We start from the raw sequence: 20923 nt of genomic DNA on the forward strand, positions 1-20923 counted from the left end.
ACTCAGCAAAAAAAGAAACGGCCCTTTTTCAGGACCCTGTCTTTCAAAGATAATTGGCAAAAATCCAAATAGCTTTACAGATCTTCATTGTAAAGGGTTGAAACACTGTTTCCCATTCTTGTTCAATGAACCATAAACAATCAATGCACCTGTGGAACGGTCGTTAAGACACTAACAGCTTACAGACGATAGGCAATTTAAGGTCACAGTTATGAAAACTTAGGACACTAAAGAGGCATTTATACTGACTCTTTAGTGTCAGTATAGTGCCCAATGTCCCTGCTCATCTTTGTGAACATGCCTTAGGCATGCTGTAAGGAGGCATGAGGACTGCAGATGTGACCAGGGCAATACATTGCAATGTCCGTACTGTGAGACGCCTAAGACAGCGCTACAGGAAGACAGGACGGACAGCTGATCGTCTTCGCAGTGGCAGACCACGTGTAACAACACCTGCCCAGGATCAGTACATCCAAACATCACACCTGTGGGACAGAAACAGGATGGCAGCAACAACTGCCCAAGTTACACCAGGAACGCACAATCCCTCCATCAGTGCTCAGACTGTCTGAAATAGGCTGAGAGAGGCAGAACAGAAGGCTTGTAGGCCTGTTGTAAGGCAGGTCCTCACCAGACATCACCGGCACCAACGTCGCCTATGGGCACAAACCCACTGTCGCTGGACCAGACAGGACTGGCAAAAAGTGCTATTCACTGACGAGTCGCGGTTTTGTCTCACCAGGGGAGATGGTCGGATTCGCGTTTATCGAGCGTTACACCGAGGCCTGTACTCTGGAGCGGGATCGATTTGGAGGTGGAGGGTCCGTCATGGTCTGGGGCACTGTGTCACAGCATCATCGGACTGAGCTTGTTGTCATTGCAGGCAATCTCAACGCTGTGCGTAACAGGGAAGACATCCTCCCTGATGTGGTACCCTTCCTGCAGGCTCATCCTGACATGACCCTCCAGCATGACAATGCCACCAGCAATACTGCTCGTTCTGTGCGTGATTTCCTGCAAGACAGGAATGTCAGTGTTCTGCCATGGCCAGCAAAGAGCTCGGATCTCAATCCCATTGAGCACGTCTGGGACCTGTTAGATCGGAGGGTGAGGGCTAGGGCCATTCCCCCCAGATATGTACGGGAACTTGCAAGTGCCTTGGTGGAAGAGTAGGGTAACATCTCACAGCAAGAACTGGCAAATCTGGTGCAATCCATGAGGAGGAGATGCACTGCAGTACTTAATGCAGCTGGTGGCCACACCAGAAACTGACTGTTACTTTTGATTTTGACCCCCCCCCCCCCTTTGTTCAGGGACACATTATTCAATTTCTGTTAGTCACATGTCTGTGGAACTTGTTCAGTTTATGTCTCAGTTGTTGAATCTTGTTATGTTCATACAAATATTTGCACATGTTAAGTTTGCTGAAATAAATTTAGTTGACATTGAGAGGATGTTTCTTTTTTTGCTGAGTTTATATTCTTGAAGTCCTGTCAAAAACATAAGTGAATATGGAATTGATGGCAGAAATTGTCATCTCTTTCCCTGCGTATCAGAAGAGTAATGTGTTGTTTCCCTATGATGATCTTCAATAGTAGCTAAACGTAGCAAAGCAAACGCATCAGTTAAGTTTGCTCACTTTGTATCGTCTAGTTTGTGTCTTACAGAGCAATTGGTGGATACTAACCCAATGTGGGCACTAGAAGCATGTGAGAAAGTGAAGGAAAACACATCCTTACCTGTCTGAGCTGATGAACCATCCACATTCACCCATACCACCAGACACAGCAGAGTCAGAGATGATTTCATGTCGATCAAATGGTAGATGCTGTTAAAATGGAAGGAGTAGAACATAAATAAACAGTGTCTATCCCAAAGTTAATGTTTGTCTACAGAGTTACAGCCCCTAGGGAGCAATGAAGAGGACTTCTGTGAAGGGGGACTGATCCAAAATACTGGAAAACTCCAATACATGGAATTTAATCAAACCTGCACTGTGGTAAAAACACAGTTCTTGTGAAAATGCTGAATGTAGGAACTGTGTTGGTTCAGTCTGTTAATAATAGGTCAGAAAACAACTCATTTTAATTTGAATGATTTTAATTTGTAGTATTTTTAAGGCCACTATATTTGATATCAGAATAAATAACTTGTGTGCTCGGGCTTCCACTATTGTTCAGCTACATGAGATAGAGACATTTCTACAGTAATCTGAAGTTCTTAAATTAAGAGCTAAACAAGCATTGAGTGGTACAGGTATCACATACTGTAGTTAGAATGTGGATAAGATCCACTGAAACATTTAGTCATTATTCAATCACAAAAACTGTACTAACATAACCCTTACTGTACATAAACCTTGTTCACTGTCTATTGACATGGCTAATGTTTGTTCCAGCAAGCCAGTGCCACCTTTTCCCATCAAGCCATGTTTTCCAGGGGCAAAAGGGGAGGGACAAAATCCATTTCTGCACCTTAGGAGTATGTCTGTACTGCCATTGCTCACCGTAGCCCCACATTAGCCAACCAACTTGACGAACCATACATAAAACATGACATTAAACATTTTCTTGCATATGAGAATTGAAGGACAATATTCCTGCTTAAATGATCAGGATGCCAGCAACAGGAAGGAACACGTCATCAAGGCACTATGTGATGATGATGCAGTTGAACACCACATAAGTTTTTTTATAAATATTGTCTGGTTGCTAAGATATTGGGAAAAAATCCTTTATGTGTCTTTATATTGAACTTTGAAAAATTCATTCCCACACCACTAACGTTAGAAAGCTTGGTGATGTGTGTGTTTGTGTGGTGTGTGTGTGTGTGTGTGTGTGTGTGTGTGTGTGTGTGTGTGTGTGTGTGTGTGTGTGTGTGTGTGTGTGTGTGTGTGTGTGTGTGTGTGTGTGTGTGTGTGTGTGTGTGTTTGTGTGTGTGTTTGTGTGTGTGTGATAATATTATTCCATGAAACAATTAAAAGAATCAAGAGTAGATGAGTAAATATGAACCAGCAGCACTTTATTTAATGTTGGACAATCATGAAACAACATACATTTATTCAGACAATGAATATGCAAATAATTTGAGCAAACTATTGACAGGGGTTATTCATTGACATGTTTTCCCAACAAGCCAGTGCCCATCTCTTCCCGTAAGACGAAGCCACTATTGGCAATGAGGCAAGTTCATGACCCCATGTATACACTGCTGGCGAAAATTAACACTACCTGGGCTCAGTCTACTATGACCAGTACACTTAAAAGTGATATGATCTCCATGTGTGGCATAGAGTTTATTTTGATCTTCCGGAGGATATTTAAATTGGATGTTCTGTGTGTTCATCAGCTCTTCATCCACAGTGCAGGGTTCTGAAATGAGAAGATTGTACATGAATCAGGGGGTGAATGTGTCCTTCAAGGGCCACTGAGATTTAGTTGTTTTTCATTTTAATAAATGATATCACTATACCCATAGATCCTTGAGGAATGTCACTTGTCAATGCCTCAGGAGCATGGTTAAACAGTTGCATTTCAACTCAGGATGCATTTTTAAATAATAGTGAATCAGTTGATCCTTTCCGATCATTAAAGTGGAGTTAGCAAGCGAGGGATTGGGTAGGAATTGGGCCAATGTCATTTTAGAGAGAACTTACTCAGGCAGGTTATCGGTCCTGTCCAGATCCCGTCACGACACGTCTTGAACGCTGAAGGGGGCTCAAGGATGTAGTATTTCTGGCAGTTATAATGAACTGATTCTCCGTGTCTGTAGCTTTCTCTGGTATCGTCCTTTGTGTCTCCGTTTATGAGATGTGGAGGTGGTCCACAGAAATCCTTGGGCTCTAGGAAGACATGGGTGAGGTTATAAAAGTACCTTTACTAGTCCTGTATTCAGGGATGGTCCTGGCCATTGCTGCCTGTATTAGCGGACCGATACAGACGTTTGTATCTTCATACCATTGTGGTCACTATAAGCATGTGAGAAAGTGAAGACACATCCTTACCAGTCTGAGCTGATGAAGCGTCCACATTCACCCATACCACCAGACACAGCAGAGTCATAGATTATTTCATGTTGAGCAAATGGTAGATGCTGTTAAAATGGAAGGAGTAGAACATAAATAAACAGTGTCTATCCCAAAGTTAATGTTTGTCTACAGAGTTCCAGCCCCCAGGGAGCACTGAAGAGTGGGGGACTGATCCAAAATACTGGAATACTCAAACATATTGATTTCAATCTATTGCGGTAGAATCACAGGAAATATCACACAGTTTTTGTGACAAGGCAAAATAGAAAAAGGCTATGGGTGGTGGAAGTGCCCTCCAAAACATGGACATACAGTGATTGGACTGCTGTGTCATCACCTCTAGCAATGGGCTAATTATTCTTTCCAAGACATTTTGTGTTGCTATAGCCTTTGCTTTGTATTATAAAAGGTTTCATTTTTGGTTGAATAGAACCTAATTTCTTTTGCCACGTATATATATGCGCCACATAAAAAATATAATGCTATAAATCCCTAGAAAGATAAAGATATTGCTAAGCAGCAGAAGGACCTCAGTGTCTGCCAGGATAACTAACTACTACAGTATTTCAGCACAGCTGAAGAGAAAACATACAGTTACAGGCCCAGGCCACTAGAGGGCCTGGTCACGCCTTAAAGGGAAATTTCACCCTGGCTCTGCTACAGCATATTGTCAGTACTATATGGTCTGAAAGATACTCTTTGGTCTTCAGGCTACATCCAACAACTTGTAACCCCAAGCTCGTTCGATATGACCACCTGCAACCCCAAGCTCGTTTGATATGACCACCTGCAACCCCAAGCTCGTTTGATATGACCACCTGCAACCCCAAGCTCGTTCGATATGACCACCTGCAACCCCAAGCTCGTTTGATATTTAACAAACATCAAAATGATCCAAACAACAAGCTGGAACGAGCTTGCGGTTACAGGTGGTTGGATGTAGCCTGAGGACCACAGAGTACCTTCCAGACCATGTCATCAAACAAGTCTCACCCCTTTCTCTTTTTACCTTCTCTCTTTGTAAAACTCAGGTCATCTGGAGTCCTTCCACAGTGCTCTGCTGAAAATGCCCTAAAGCGGCAGCATTTTGGGTTCACCAGCATGAGGGAAGGGGCACACCTTGCGGTTATGGTGCACAACAAGATTGTGGGACAAAAGAGAACAAGGGACACTGAAAAAAAACACAAAAAACCCCAGTAATGACACAACCACCTCATTCTTCTCTCTGCAGATTCTCAAAACACAATACAAAAACATGGCCCCAAAAATCCATGCCAAGAGCTTCTATTGGCAAGAATGATCTGTCAAAGTCAATGGGCAGGGTGAGGTTTACAGATAAGTCTTTGAGATGAGAAAGGGGTTTTGTGTTATTGTGTATGAGAAGGATTTGAAAGGTGCCATACACAACAATTCATACTGTATAAGAACTGCCCTCCTGAGACTTTTCACAGCCCCCCAGCCCATGCACTTAGTGTAGGCTGATCTTTCCTCTCAAAATAAGCTCCTAATGTCTCTCATTGTCCCTAAAAAATGCACTAGTGTGTCTCTAAACACTTATGTCCCAATCGGTTGACACCTTTACCAACAATGGCATGTTGCCCTACATCCCTTCCATACATTTTTTAAATGGTAACACCACAACCATGTCTTTTCAAGACTACAATTCTTCTGCAAGAGGCCCAAACTGTTGGTGCTTAAGGTCTATGAGGCCGACACCACTTCTGTCGTGACTGAGCCTGGTTAATATGACCTGATGACTCCTCCAGTCTCCCAGCAGAACTCTGGAAACACTGAAACAAGGAAGAAGAAGTGGAAGAAGGACAGGAAGAGGCCCCAGCCACAAGCAGCTAGAGAGCAGCAAGGCCCAGTCAAAGGCAGGGAGGAAGTGGTGGGTGTGGCTAGACTGTATGCAGATGTTCCTCTGCCAGAGGCTCATCTTATACGGCAACACCACCGTTGAACTCAAGCCCTGGATTAAAGCTACTGGAGCTGCCTGATGGCATGTGGGCCATGAAGCAGATGTCACCATGGACTGTCATCACGTACTGTATGAAGGAACCAATGTGTTACCTAATATTGTTTAGACATGTGTAAAGAATACAATGTGTTACTCAGCAAACTGGATGTAGTTTATCACAGTGCCATCCGTTTTGTCACCAAAGCCCCGTATACTACCCACCACTGCGACCTGTATGCTCTCGTTGGCTGGCCCTCACTACATACTCATCGCCAAACCCACTGGCACCAGGTAATCTATAAGTCTTTGCTAGGTAAAGCCCCGCCTTATCTCAGCTCACTGGTCACCATAGCTACACCCACCAGTAGCACGCGCTCCAGAAGGTATATTTCACTGGTCATCCCCAAAGTCAACACTTCCTTTGGCCGCCTTTCCTTCCCGTTCTCTGCTGCCAATGAATGGAACAAATTGCAATAATCACTGAAGCTGGAGTCTTATATCTCCCTCTCTAACTTTAAGCATCAGCTGTCAGAGCAGCTTACCGATCTGTAAATAGCACACCCAACTACCTCATCCCCATATTGTTATTTATCCTCTTGCTCTATTGCACCCCACTATCTCTACTTGCACATCATCATCTGCACATCTATCACTCCAGTGTTAATGCGAAATTGTAATTATTTAGCCTCTATGGCCTATTTATTGCCTTACCTCCCTACTCTTCTACATTTGCACACACTGTACATACATTTACATTTTTCTATTGTGTTATTGACTGTATGTTTGTTTATGTGTAACTCTGTGTTGTTGTTTTTGTCGCACTGCTTTGCTTTATCTTGGCCAGGTCGCAGTTGTAAATGAGATGGCCTACCTGGTTAATTAAAGGTGAAATAAATAAAACATTTGTAGTATGTTGAACTATACTGTATATACTATACTATTGTCTTTCCAATGTGCTTCTGCTTAATGATGACTGAACCTAATATACAGGCAAAGAAGGATTTGTCTTGCTGGCCTAACAGCAGCCAAGAGAATGGTTGCCTTACAATGGCAAGCCCCACACACTCTGCCATGTCAGCAATTTCCTCATTCATAGACATTGCTCAACTTGAACTGTCCATCTCTCAACTGCATGATGCAAAATCAGACAATGTTGACATTTGGAATACAACTCGACAGCTTAAAATCACTACTTTGACACTGTATGTACATTTGCTTAACTTAATGTTTCTGTTAAAGTTAGTGTTTTTGATCACTCGGTATACGTTCTCTGTCCATTTTTTTTGTTTTTGGGATTATGGAGGGATTATGTAAGGTCCTGTGGAGGGAAGTAGGTGGGAGGATGCATGTGTATTTGTGGAATCTCTGTTGGTTTGTGTCTTTTTTCCTGTTAAACCCCCCAAAAAGGTACAAAATGTAAAACTAAACTATATTATACTATACTTGTTCTTCCACTAGTGTTGCAATTATTGTTTTAGCTAAATAATATACATACATATCTACAATATTCTAATATACATACTGTAGGTTTAGAGCTAGCCTCATCTACCAGTGAGGTTAAGGCTTGTGGCTGAGGATAGTTTAGAGCTAGCCTCATCTAATCAAATCAAATCAAATCAAATTTTATTTGTCACATACACATGGTTAGCAGATGTTAATGCGAGTGTAGCGAAATGCTTGTGCTTCTAGTTCCGACAATGCAGTAATAACCAACAAGTAATCTAACCTAACAATTCCACAACTACTACCTTATACACACAAGTGTAAAGGGATAAAGAATATGTACATAAAGATATATGAATGAGTGATGGTACAGAACGGCATAGGCAGGATGCAGTAGATGGTATAGAGTACAGTATATACATATACATATGAGATGAGTAATGTAGGGTATGTAAACATTATATTAAGTGGCATTGTTTAAAGTGGCTAGTGGTACATTTTTACATAATTTCCATCAATTCCCATTATTAAAGTGGCTGGAGTTGAGTCAGTATGTTGGCAGCGGCCACTAAATGTTAGTGGTGGCTGTTTAACAGTCTGATGGCCTTGAGATAGAAGCTGTTTTTCAGTCTCTCGGTCCCTGCTTTGATGCACCTGTACTGACCTCGCCTTCTGGATGATAGCGGGGTGAACAGGCAGTGGCTTGGGTGGTTGTTGTCCTTGATGATCTTTATGGCCTTCCTGTGACATCGGGTGGTGTAGGTGTCCTGGAGGGCAGGTAGTTTGCCCCCGGTGATGCGTTGTGCAGACCTCACTACCCTCTGGAGAGCCTTACGGTTGTGGGCGGAGCAGTTGCCGTACCAGGCGGTGATACAGCCCGACAGGATGCTCTCGATTGTGCATCTGTAGAAGTTTGTGAGTGCTTTTGGTGACAAGCCAAATTTCTTCAGCCTCCTGAGGTTGAAGAGGCGCTGCTGCGCCTTCTTCACAACGCTGTCTGTGTGGGTGGACCAATTCAGTTTGTCCGTGATGTGTACACCGAGGAACTTAAAACTTTCCACCTTCTCCACTACTGTCCCGTCGATGTGGATAGGGGGGTGCTCCCTCTGCTGTTTCCTGAAGTCCACAATCATCTCCTTTGTTTTGTTGACGTTGAGTGTGAGGTTATTTTCCTGACACCACACTCCGAGGGCCCTCACCTCCTCCCTGTAGGCCGTCTCGTCGTTGTTGGTAATCAAGCCTACCACTGTAGTGTCGTCCGCAAACTTGATGATTGAGTTGGAGGCGTGCATGGCCACGCAGTCGTGGGTGAACAGGGAGTACAGGAGAGGGCTCAGAACGCACCCTTGTGGGGCCCCAGTGTTGAGGATCAGCGGGGTGGAGATGTTGTTACCTACCCTCACCACCTGGGGGGCGGCCCGTCAGGAAGTCCAGGACCCAGTTGCACAGGGCGGGGTCGAGACCCAGGGTCTCGAGCTTGATGACGAGTTTGGAGGGTACTATGGTGTTAAATGCTGAGCTGTAGTCGATGAACAGCATTCTCACATAGGTATTCCTCTTGTCCAGATGGGTTAGGGCAGTGTGCAGTGTGGTTGCGATTGCGTCGTCTGTGGACCTATTGGGTCGGTAAGCAAATTGGAGTGGGTCTAGGGTGTCCGGTAGGGTGGAGGTGATATGGTCCTTGACTAGTCTCTCAAAGCACTTCATGATGACGGAAGTGAGTGCTACGGGGCGGTAGTCGTTTAGCTCAGTTACCTTAGCTTTCTTGGGAACAGGAACGATGGTGGCCCTCTTGAAGCATGTGGGAACAGCAGACTGGGATAAGGATTGATTGAATATGTCCGTAAACACACCAGCCAGCTGGTCTGCGCATGCTCTGAGGACGCGGCTGGGAATGCCGTCTGGGCCTGCAGCCTTGCGAGGGTTAACACGTTTAAATGTTTTACTCACCTCGGCTGCAGTGAAGGGGAGCCCGCAGGTTTTGGTAGCGGGCCGTGTCAGTGGCACTGTATTGTCCTCAAAGCGAGCAAAAAAGTTATTTAGCCTGTCTGGGAGCAAGACATCCTGGTCCGCAACGGGGCTGGTTTTCTTTTTGTAATCCGTGATTGACTGTAGACCCTGCCACATACCTCTTGTGTCTGAGCTGTTGAATTGCGACTCTACTTTGTCTCTATACTGGGACTTAGCTTGTTTGATTGCCTTGCGGAGAGAGTAGCTACACTGTTTGTATTCGGTCATGTTTCCGGTCACCTTGCCCTGGTTAAAAGCAGTGGTTCGCGCTTTCAGTTTCACGCGAATGCTGCCGTCAATCCACGGTTTCTGGTTTGGGAATGTTTTAATCGTTGCTGTGGGTACGACATCGCCAATGCACTTTCTAATGAACTCGCTCACCGAATCAGCATATTCGTCAATATTGTTGTTGGACGCAATGCGGAACATATTCCAATCCGCGTGATCGAAGCAGTCTTGAAGCGTGGAATCAGATTGATCGGACCAGCGTTGAACAGACCTGAGCGAGGGAGCTTGTTGTTTTAGTTTCTGTTTGTAGGCTGGAAGCAACAAAATGGAGTCGTGGTCAGCTTTTCCGAAAGGAGGGCGGGGGAGGGCCTTATATGCGTCGCGGAAGTTAGTATAACAATGATCCAAGGTTTTACCAGCCCTGGTAGCACAATCGATATGCTGATAGAATTTAGAGAGTTTTGTTTTCAGATTAGCCTTGTTAAAATCCCCAGCTACGATGAATGCAGCCTCAGGGTGTGTGGTTTCCAGTTTACAAAGAGTCAGATAAAGTTCGTTCAGGGCCATCGATGTGTCTGCTTGGGGGGGAATATATACGGCTGTGATTATAATCGAAGAGAATTCCCTTGGTAGATAATGCGGTCGACATTTGATTGTGAGGAATTCTAGATCAGGTGAACAGAATGACTTGAGTTCCTGTATGTTGTTATGATCACACCACGTCTCGTTAATCATAAGGCATACACCCCCGCCCCTCTTCTTACCAGAAAGATGTATGTTTCTGTCGGCGCGATGCGTGAAGAAACCAGCTGGCTGCACCGACTCCGTTAGCGTCTCTTGAGTGAGCCATGTTTCCGTGAAGCAGAGAACGTTACAATCTCTGATGTCTCTCTGGAATGTTACCCTTGCTCGGATTTCATCAACCTTATTGTCAAGAGACTGGACATTGGCGAGTAGTATGCTAGGGAGTGGAGCGCGATGTGCCCGTCTCCGAAGCCTGACCAGGAGACCGCTACGTTTGCCCCTTTTACGGCGTCGCATAGGGTCGCCGGCTGGGATCAGATCTATTGTATTGGGTGGAAGGCAAAACACTGGATCCGTTTCGGGAAAGTCATATTCCTGGTTATAACGATGGTGAGTTGACGTTGCTCTTATATTCAGTAGTTCCTCCCGACTGTATGTAATGAAACCTAAGATTACCTGGGGTACCAATGTAAGGAATAACACATAAAAAAACTAAATACTGCATATTTTCCAAGGAACGCGAAGCGAGGCGGCCATCTCGGTCGGCGCCACAACAGTGAGGTTAAGGCTTGTGGCTGAGGATAGTTTAGAGCTAAAAAGACATTGAGGGCTACAGTTAGTTTGAATGCTGATAGGCTCCATTAAAACATTTGTATGGTCAATATTGAATCACAAAAGATGTTGAACAACAAATACTGTACTTACATAACCCTTACATAAGTCTGGTTAACTGTCTATGGACATGGCCTTCAGAATGTTTGTTCCAGTAAGGCAAAATCACTGTTTCCCATAAAGCCATGTTTTCCAGGGGCGAAATGGGAAGGTCAAAATCAATTTCTACACCTCGGGAGCATGCCAGGGTTTAGCCCATATTACCATACCAACTAAACAAAACATTAAACGTTTTCTTGCATTTGAGAATTGAAAGTCAATATTCCTGCCTTAATGTTCAAGATTCACTCAGTGACGATGAGGTAGTTGAAATGCAGGGCAAAGAACACCACAGGAATATTTTTGATAGATATTGTCTGGCTGCTTCAATATTGTAAAACATACCTGATGATAATATTCCTAGATAACAATGAACTAAAGAGTAGATGAGTAAATATGAACCAGAGGCACTTTATTTAATGTTGGACAATCATGAAACCAGGAATCTGTAAATAATTTGAGCAAACTATTGACAGGGGTTATTCATTTACATGATCGTCCAACAAGACAGTAGCCATCACTTTCCGTAAGCTGAGATCAATATGGGCAAAGTGGCAAAGTCATGACCCCATGTATACACTGCTGATGAAAACCAACACTACCTGGCTAAGTCTACTATGACCAGCACACTTAACAGAGATATGATCCCATGTATCCACTGCTGATGAAAACCAACACTACCTGGCTAAGTCTACTATGACCAGCACACTTAACAGAGATATGATCCCATGTATACACTGCTGATGAAAACCAACACTACCTGGCTAAGTCTACTATGACCAGCACACTTAACAGAGATATGATCCCATGTATACACTGCTGATGAAAACCAACACTACCTGAGCTAAGTCTACTATGACCAGCACACTTAACAGTGATATGACCCCATGTATACACTGCTGATGAAAACCAACACTACCTGGCTAAGTCTACTATGACCAGTACACTTAACAGAGATATGATCCCCATGTGGTAAATAGTGTCTTTTTATTTTCCGTCCAATATGCTCATTGGATGTTCTGTGTGTTCATCAGCTGTTCATCCCAAACTGGATAAGGTTACAAGGGCCTCGGGTTCAGAAACGAGAAGATGGTACAGGAATCAGTGTGTGAATATGTCCTGAAGATCAGGTGGCATTGCAGTTGGGCTCCGTTCCAATTTTCTCCCTCACTCCAATCCCTAGGCCCTTATTATCTCCCCTGGCTAGTCAGAGATCACAGGGGGGCTTTGAAAGGGAATTGATCCCAACAATCCACCATGATCTGTGAATGGGAGTGAGCATGGGCATAGGATAGGGATGTGAGCGTGTGATTGGATATGAATCAGGTAAACGTTGTTTCAGAGATATAACTAATTCAGGCATGTCATCTCTCCAACCCAGATCCCGTTACGACACGTCTTGGAGGATGAAAGGCTATTAAGGGTGTAGTAAGACTGGCAGTCATAATGAACTGATTCTCTGTTTCTGTAACATTCTCTGGTACGGCCCATCGTGTCTCCGTTAATGAGACGTGGAGGTGGTCCACAGAAATCCTTGGGCTCTAGGAAGACATGAGTGAGGTCATAGAAGTACGAGTGATGAAATGTACCCATTTGCTTTCATTCCCAGCAAGAATAGCAAACTGTCCAGAAATCTTCCCTACCCTTTCTGAAATGCTTTATTTTGCTTAATGTTGTGTGTGAGTTGTAGATAATTGTAAATCTACTGTAAACAATAAATAAGTTGGTTGTGTTGCATTATTTTCCCAATGTGTTAAATGTGAAATGTGAAGGAAATGGAAGGAAATGTGGAACTGGAAGGAAATGTGGCCAAAGGCGGAATAGGCTTTGGGGGAAGACCAGTGAAAGATACCTGCTGGAGCGCGTGCCACGGGTGGGTGCTGCTATGGTTACTAGTGAACTGAGATAAGGCGAGGCTTTACCTAGAAAAGACTTATAGATGACCTGGAGCCAGTGGGTTTGGCGACGAATATGAAGCGACTGCCAGCCAACGAGAGCGTACAGCTCACAGTGGTGGGTAGTATATGGGGCTTTGGTGACAAAACGGATGGCACTGTGATAGACTGCATCCAATTTGCTGAGTAGAGTGTTGGAGGCTATTTTATAAATGACATCTCCGAAGTCAAGGATTGGTAGGATAGTCAGTTTTACGAGGGTATGTTTGGCAGCATGAGTGAAGGAGGCTTTGTTGCAAAATAGGAAGCCGATTCTAGATTTAATTTTGGATTGGAGATGCTTAATGTGAGTCTGGAAGGAGAGTTTACAGTCTAACCAGACACCTAGGTATTTGTAATTGTCCACATATTCTAAGTCAGAACCGTCCAGAGCAGTGATGCTGGACAGGCGTGCAGGTGCAGTCACCGATCGGTTGAAGAGCATGTATTTAGTTTTACTTGCATTTAAGAGCAGTTGGAGGCCATGAAGGACTTCCGGGTTGGAGCGAGTAGTCGCATTTCGCTTCGCTCCACAGGTAGTATTACATTTAATTTCATTTCATTACAGTTCAACGGTTTGATTTGTTTGATCTTAGCACTTTTTTCTTAGCTAGCTACATAGCCGTCTTTGTATCAAAGATAATTGTGTAGTTTAGATTATTATCGAATTATCGAATCTTCTAACGTTGTCAACACTGCTAGCTAGCCAGCTAGCCAACTTCTACCGAATCATTACAACGGAACGATTTGATTAGTGTAGTGTTAGCTAGCTACATAGTTGTCTTTGCTGTCTTTGTATCTAAGATAATTGTGTAGTTTAGAGTAATCATCTAGCCAGTTATCGAGGTTACCTAGCCAGCTCCACTTTCAAACAAAGTCAGCTAGCCAGCTATTTTCGCCGTCCTAACGTTGTCAACACTGCTAGCTAGCCAGCTAGCCAACTTCTACCGAAACAGTACAACGGAACGATTTGATTAGTGTAGTGTTAGCTAGCTACATAGTTGTCTTTGCTGTCCTTGTATCTAAGATAATTGTGTAGTTTAGAGTAATTATCTAGCCAGTTATCGAGGTTACCTAGCCAGTTATCGAGGCTACCTAGCCAGCAACACTTTCAAACATAGTCAACAACGCAGCCACTGCTAGCTAGCCTACTTCACCAGTCAGCAGTACTGCATCATTTTAATCATTTCAGTCAATAAGATTTTTGCTACGTAAGCTTAACTTTCTGAACATTCGAGACGTGTAGTCCACTTGTCATTCCAATCTCCTTTGCATTAGCGTAGCCTCTTCTGTAGCCTGTCAACTATGTGTCTGTCTATCCCTGTTCTCTCCTCTCTGCACAGACCATACAAACGCTTCACACCGTGTGGCCGCTGCCACCCTAACCTGGTGGTCCCAGCGCGCACGACCCACGTGGAGTTCCAGGTCTCCGGCAGCCTCTGGAACTGCCGATCTGCGGCCAACAAGGCAGAGTTCATCTCAGCCTATGCTTCCCTCCAGTCCCTCGACTTCTTGGCACTGACGGAAACATGGATTACCACAGATAACACTGCTACTCCTACTGCTCTCTCCTCGTCTGCCCACGTGTTCTCGCACACCCCGAGAGCTTCTGGTCAGCGGGGTGGTGGCACTGGGATCCTCATCTCTCCCAAGTGGACATTCTCTCTTTCTCCCCTGACCCATCTGTCTATCGCCTCCTTTGAATTCCATGCTGTCACAGTTACCAGCCCTTTCAAGCTTAACATCCTTATCATTTATCGCCCTCCAGGTTCCCTTGGAGAGTTCATCAATGAGCTTGACGCCTTGATAAGTTCCTTCCCTGAGGATGGCTCACCTCTCACAGTTCTGGGTGACTTTAACCTCCCCACGTCTACCTTTGACTCATTCCTCTCTGCCTCCCTCTTTCCACTCCTCTCCTCTTTTGACCTCACCCTCTCACCTTCCCCCCCTACTCACAAGGCAGGCAATACGCTTGACCTCATCTTTACTAGATGCTGTTCTTCCACTAATCTCATTGCAACTCCCCTCCAAGTCTCCGACCACTACCTTGTATCCTTTTCCCTCTCGCTCTCATCCAACACTTCCCACTCTGCCCCTACTCGGATGGTATCGCGCCGTCCAAACCTTCGCTCTCTCTCCCCCGCTACTCTCTCCTCTTCCATCCTATCATCTCTTCCCTCTGCTCAAACCTTCTCCAACCTATCTCCTGATTCTGCCTCCTCAACCCTCCTCTCCTCCCTTTCTGCATCCTTTGACTCTCTATGTCCCCTATCCTCCAGGCCGGCTCGGTCCTCCCCTCCTGCTCCGTGGCTCGACGACTCATTGCGAGCTCACAGAACAGGGCTCCGGGCAGCCGAGCGGAAATGGAGGAGAACTCGCCTCCCTGCGGACCTGGCATCCTTTCACTCCCTCCTCTCTACATTTTCCTCTTCTGTCTCTGCTGCTAAAGCCACTTTCTACCACTCTAAATTCCAAGCATCTGCCTCTAACCCTAGGAAGCTCTTTGCCACCTTCTCCTCCCTCCTGAATCCTCCTCCCCCTCCCCCCCCCCCTCCTCCCTCTCTGCGGATGACTTCGTCAACCATTTTGAAAAGAAGGTTGACGACATCCGATCCTCGTTTGCTAAGTCAAACGACACCGCTGGTTCTGCTCACACTGCCCTACCCTGTGCTTTGACCTCTTTCTCCCCTCTCTCCCCAGATGAAATCTCGCGTCTTGTGACGGCCGGCCGCCCAACAACCTGCCCGCTTGACCCTATCCCCTCTTCTCTTCTCCAGACCATTTCCGGAGACCTTCTCCCTTACCTCACCTCGCTCATCAACTCATCCTTGACCACTGGCTACGTCCCTTCCGTCTTCAAGAGAGCGAGAGTTGCACCCCTTCTGAAAAAACCTACACTCGATCCCTCCGATGTCAACAACTACAGACCAGTATCCCTTCTTTCTTTTCTCTCCAAAACTCTTGAACGTGCCGTCCTTGGCCAGCTCTCCTGCTATCTCTCTCAGAATGACCTTCTTGATCCAAATCAGTCAGGTTTCAAGACAAGTCATTCAACTGAGACTGCTCTTCTCTGTGTCACGGAGGCGCTCCGCACTGCTAAAGCTAACTCTCTCTCCTCTGCTCTCATCCTTCTAGACCTATCGGCTGCCTTTGATACTGTGAACCATCAGATCCTCCTCTCCACCCTCTCCGAGTTGGGCATCTCCGGCGCGGCCCACGCTTGGATTGCGTCCTACCTGACAGGTCGCTCCTACCAGGTGGCGTGGCGAGAATCTGTCTCCTCACCACGTGCTCTCACCACTGGTGTCCCCCAGGGCTCTGTTCTAGGCCCTCTCCTATTCTCGCTATACACCAAGTCACTTGGCTCTGTCATAACCTCACATGGTCTCTCCTATCATTGCTATGCAGACGACACACAATTAATCTTCTCCTTTCCCCCTTCTGATAACCAGGTGGCGAATCGCATCTCTGCATGTCTGGCAGACATATCAGTGTGGATGACGGATCACCACCTCAAGCTGAACCTCGGCAAGACGGAGCTGCTCTTCCTCCCGGGGAAGGACTGCCCGTTCCATGATCTCGCCATCACGGTTGACAACTCCATTGTGTCCTCCTCCCAGAGCGCTAAGAACCTTGGCGTGATCCTGGACAACACCCTGTCGTTCTCAACTAACATCAAGGCGGTGGCCCGTTCCTGTAGGTTCATGCTCTACAACATCCGCAGAGTACGACCCTGCCTCACACAGGAAGCGGCGCAGGTCCTAATCCAGGCACTTGTCATCTCCCGTCTGGATTACTGCAACTCGCTGTTGGCTGGGCTCCCTGCCTGTGCCATTAAACCCCTACAACTCATCCAGAACGCCGCAGCCCGTCTGGTGTTCAACCTTCCCAAGTTCTCTCACGTCACCCCGCTCCTCCGCTCTCTCCACTGGCTTCCAGTTGAAGCTCGCATCCGCTACAAGACCATGGTGCTTGCCTACGGAGCTGTGAGGGGAACGGCACCTCCGTACCTTCAGGCTCTGATCAGGCCCTACACCCAAACAAGGGCACTGCGTTCATCCACCTCTGGCCTGCTCGCCTCCCTACCTCTGAGGAAGTACAGTTCCCGCTCAGCCCAGTCAAAACTGTTCGCTGCTCTGGCACCCCAATGGTGGAACAAACTCCCTCACGACGCCAGGACAGCGGAGTCAATCACCACCTTCCGGAGACACCTGAAACCCCACCTCTTTAAGGAATACCTAGGATAGGATAAAGTAATCCTTCTAACCCCCCCCCCCCCCCCCCCTTAAAAGATTTAGATGCACTATTGTAAAGTGGCTGTTCCACTGGATATCATAAGGTGAATGCACCAATTTGTAAGTCGCTCTGGATAAGAGCGTCTGCTAAATGACTTAAATGTAATGAAAGGAGTGTTGTATGGCATTGAAATTCATCTGGAGGTTAGTTAACTTCTTGGGGATATAGGGGGTGCTGTTTCGCATTAGCATAATTTGCTCTACAGATTAAACTGCCTAGTACTCAATTCTTGCTCGTACAATATGCATATTATTGTTATTATTGGATAGAAAACACTCTCTAGTTTCTATAGCCGTTTGAATTATGTCTCTGAGTGGAACAGAACTCATTCTACAGCACTTTTCCTGATATGGAGTGAGATTTCAGAAATCTTGGCCACTGGTCCCAGGTCAGTTTTAAAGTCCCTGTGAATCCTATGAGGATACAAACACTGCCCACGCCTTCCTCTAGATGTCAGTAAGAGGTGACAATTTGAATGGAGTCGATTGCGCAATCAGGGCCTGTATAAAAGAGCACAAGGCGGAAGTGGCTTTCTTTTCCTGCTGCGCCTGACGCACGAAGGACGTTGGACTGGCTCTCTTTCCAAGCTTTGGTTTAGCCACTTATATATCGCCGGTCATGTTTTTACTCGTTATAGGTGTTAAAAACATCATAAGGTAGTTAATTTAAACCGTTTTATAGCAATTTATATCCGTTTAGTGCGATTTTGAGGCATTTCTTTGTGATGCACTTTGAAGCGCCGGGCACGTTTCCAGTACCGGTCGAACGTTAGTGGGCATTTCGACGGACAAGAGGACATCTTTCGACCAAAAGAAGATTAGACCCAAGAAAGGATACATTGCCCAAGATTCTGATGGAAGATCACCTCATAGTAAGAAATATTTAAGATGATAAATCGTTGTTCTGTCGAAAAATTTTAAACGCATATTCCGCCATTTTGTTTGGTATAGCTTCGCTTGGCGAACCCTGTATTGCACAGTAAGGATAATTTTAGAAATGTAATTCAGCGATTGCATTAAGAACTAATTTGTCTTTCGATTGCTGTCCACCCTATATTTTTTAGTAAAGTTTACGATTAGTTATTCATTACGCCAGATCACTGTCCAAAATGGCGCCCGACATTTTCAGGCTAGTTTTGCTAGTATTGTCATTGTATAACCACGTTTTTTTGTGGCTAAATATGCACATTTTCGAACAAACTCTATATGTATGTTGTAATATGATGTTACAGGAGTGTCATCGGAAGAATTCTGAGAAGGTTAGTGAAAAAATTTATATATTTTGGCGATGATTACGTTATCGCTCTCTTTGGCTTGAATCAATGCTCGGGTAACGTTTGCACATGTGGTATGCTAATATAACGATTTATTGTGTTTTCGCTGTAAAACACTTAGAACATCTGAAATATTGTCTGAATTCACAAGATCTGTGTCTTTCCATTGCTGTGAGCTGTGTATTTTTAAGAAATGTTTTATGATTAGTAATTAGGTAATACACGTTGCTCTCTGTATTTATTCTAGTCGAGTTGTGATGGTGGGTGCAATTGTAAACTATGATTTCTACCTGAAATATGCACATTTTTCTAACAAAACCTATCCTATACAATAAATATGTTATCAGACTGTCATCTGATGAGGTTTTTTCTTGGTTAGTGGCTATCAATATCTTTATTTGGCCGAATTGGTGATAGCTACTGGTGGAGAGAAAAAATGGTGGACAAAGAAAAATGGTGTCTTTTGCTAACGTGGTTAGCTAATAGATTTACATATTTTGTCTTCCCTGTAAAACATTTTAAAAATCTGAAATGGTGGCTTTATTCACAAGATCTGTATCTTTCATTTGGTGTCTTGGACTTGTGATTTAATGATATTTACATATTTAGATGCTACTATTTAATTGTGACGCGATGCTAATCAGTGAGGGGGGGGGTTGGGGGTGCTTGTCAGTTGGGACGCTAGCGTCCCAACTATCCCAGAGAAGTTAACACAGTGTCCAAAGTATACAAAATGGTGTCGTCTGCGTAGACGTGGATCAGAGAATCACCAGCAGCAAGAGCGACATCATTGATGTATACAGAGAAAAGGCCCAAGAATTGAACCCTGTGCCACCCCCATAGAGACTGCCAGAGGTCCGGACAACAGGCCCTCCGATTTGACACACTGAACTCTGTCTGAGAAGTAGTTGGTGAACCAGGCGAAGCAGTCATTTGAGAAACCAAGGCTATTGAGTCTTCCGATAAGAATGTGGTGATTGACACAGTCGAAAGCCTTAGCCAGGTCGATGAATACGGCTGTACATTATTGTCTTTTATCGATGGCGGTTATGATATCGTTTAGGACCTTGAGTGTGGCTGAGGTGCACCCATGACCAGCTCTGAAACCAGAATGCATAGCGGAGAAGGTACGGTGGGATTCGAAATGTTCGGAGATCTATTTGTTAACTTGGCTTTCGAAGACCTTAGAAAGGCAGGCTAGGATAGATACAGGTCTTTAACAGTTTGGGTCTAGAGTGTCTTCCCCTTTGAAGAGGGTGATGAACGCGGCAGCTTTCCAATCTATTTGGGGGCCTCAGATGATACGAAAGAGAGGTTGAACAGGCTAGTAATAGGGGTTGCAACAATTGCGGTGGATAATTTTAGAAAGAGAGGGTCCAGATTGTCTCGCCCCGCTGATTTGTGGGGGTCCAGATTTTGCAGCTCTTTCAGAACATCAGCTATCTGGATTTGGGTGAAGGAGAAATGGGGGAGGCTTGGGCAAGTTGCTGTGGGGGGTGCAGGGCTCTTGACCGGGATAGGAGTAGCCAGGTGGAAAGCATGGCCAGCCGTAGAAAATGCTTATTGAAATTCTCAATTATCGTGGATTTATCGGTGGTGACAGTGTTTCCTAGCCTCAGTGCAGTGGGCAGCTGGTAGGAGGTGCTCTTATTCTCCATGGACTTTAGAGTGTCCCAGAACTTTTTGGAGTTAGTGCTACAGGATGCAAATTTCTGTTTGAAAAAGCTAGCCTTTGCTTTCCTAAATGCCTGTGTGTATTGGTTCCTAACTTCCCTGAAAAGTTACATATCGTGGGGGCTATTCGATGCTAATGCTGTACGCCACAGGATGTTTTTGTGCTGGTCAAGGGCAGTCAGGTCTGGAGTGAACCAAGGGCTATATCTGTTCCTGGTTCTACATTTTTTGAATCTTTTGAAATTCCTCAAGATACACAAAAAGTTCAACAGCTGCACCATCGAGAGCCTCCTGACTGGTTGCATCACTGCCTGGTATGGCAACTGCTTGGCCTCCGACCGCAAGGCACGACGGAGGGTAGTGCAAACGGCCCAGTACATCACTGGGGCCAAGCTTCCTGCCATCCAGGACCTCTATACCAGGCGGTGTCAGAGGAAGGCCCTGAAAATTGGCAAAGACTCCAGCCACCCTAGTCATAAACTGTTCTCTCTGCTACCATGCGGCAAGCGATATCGGAGCGCCAAGTCTAGGTCCAAGAGGGTTCTGAACAGCTTCTACCCCCAAGCCATAAGACTCCTGAATATCTAGTTAAATGGCTACCCAGACTATTCGCATTGCCCCCCCCC

The 20923-nt window shown here is 45.3% G+C and overlaps 2 protein-coding genes across 8 annotated transcripts in view; both read right to left on the reverse strand.

Annotated features, from left to right (window-relative positions):
* The window catches only part of LOC120055015 (coagulation factor XIII B chain-like), a 126071-nt gene that overhangs the window by 81308 nt on the left and 23840 nt on the right, over nt 1–20923 (reverse strand). The window lies entirely within an intron of this gene.
* Nucleotides 3005–4133, reverse strand: LOC120055018 (complement factor H-related protein 4-like). The gene is made up of 3 exons (XM_039002862.1): nt 4004–4133; nt 3656–3841; nt 3005–3371 (listed from the first exon to the last, which is right to left on the reverse strand). The coding sequence occupies exons 1-3, from the start codon at nt 4059–4061 to the stop codon at nt 3169–3171; spliced, it is 447 nt and encodes a 148-aa protein (XP_038858790.1). The 5' UTR covers nt 4062–4133; the 3' UTR covers nt 3005–3168.

This window comes from Salvelinus namaycush, chromosome 10 (genome assembly GCF_016432855.1).
Source record: "Salvelinus namaycush isolate Seneca chromosome 10, SaNama_1.0, whole genome shotgun sequence".
Classification (NCBI taxonomy): domain Eukaryota; kingdom Metazoa; phylum Chordata; class Actinopteri; order Salmoniformes; family Salmonidae; genus Salvelinus; species Salvelinus namaycush.

Coding starts and splice junctions, on each gene's coding strand:
- LOC120055018 (XM_039002862.1), bottom strand. CDS start 4,061: ATGACTCTGCTGTGTCTGGTGGTATGGGTGAATGTGGACGCTTCATCA. Junction 3,842..4,003: donor CGCTTCATCAGCTCAGACTG/GTAAGGATGTGT, acceptor ATGTCTTCCTAG/AGCCCAAGGATTTCTGTGGA. Junction 3,372..3,655: donor AGGACCGATAACCTGCCTGA/GTAAGTTCTCTC, acceptor TTCTCATTTCAG/AACCCTGCACTGTGGATGAA.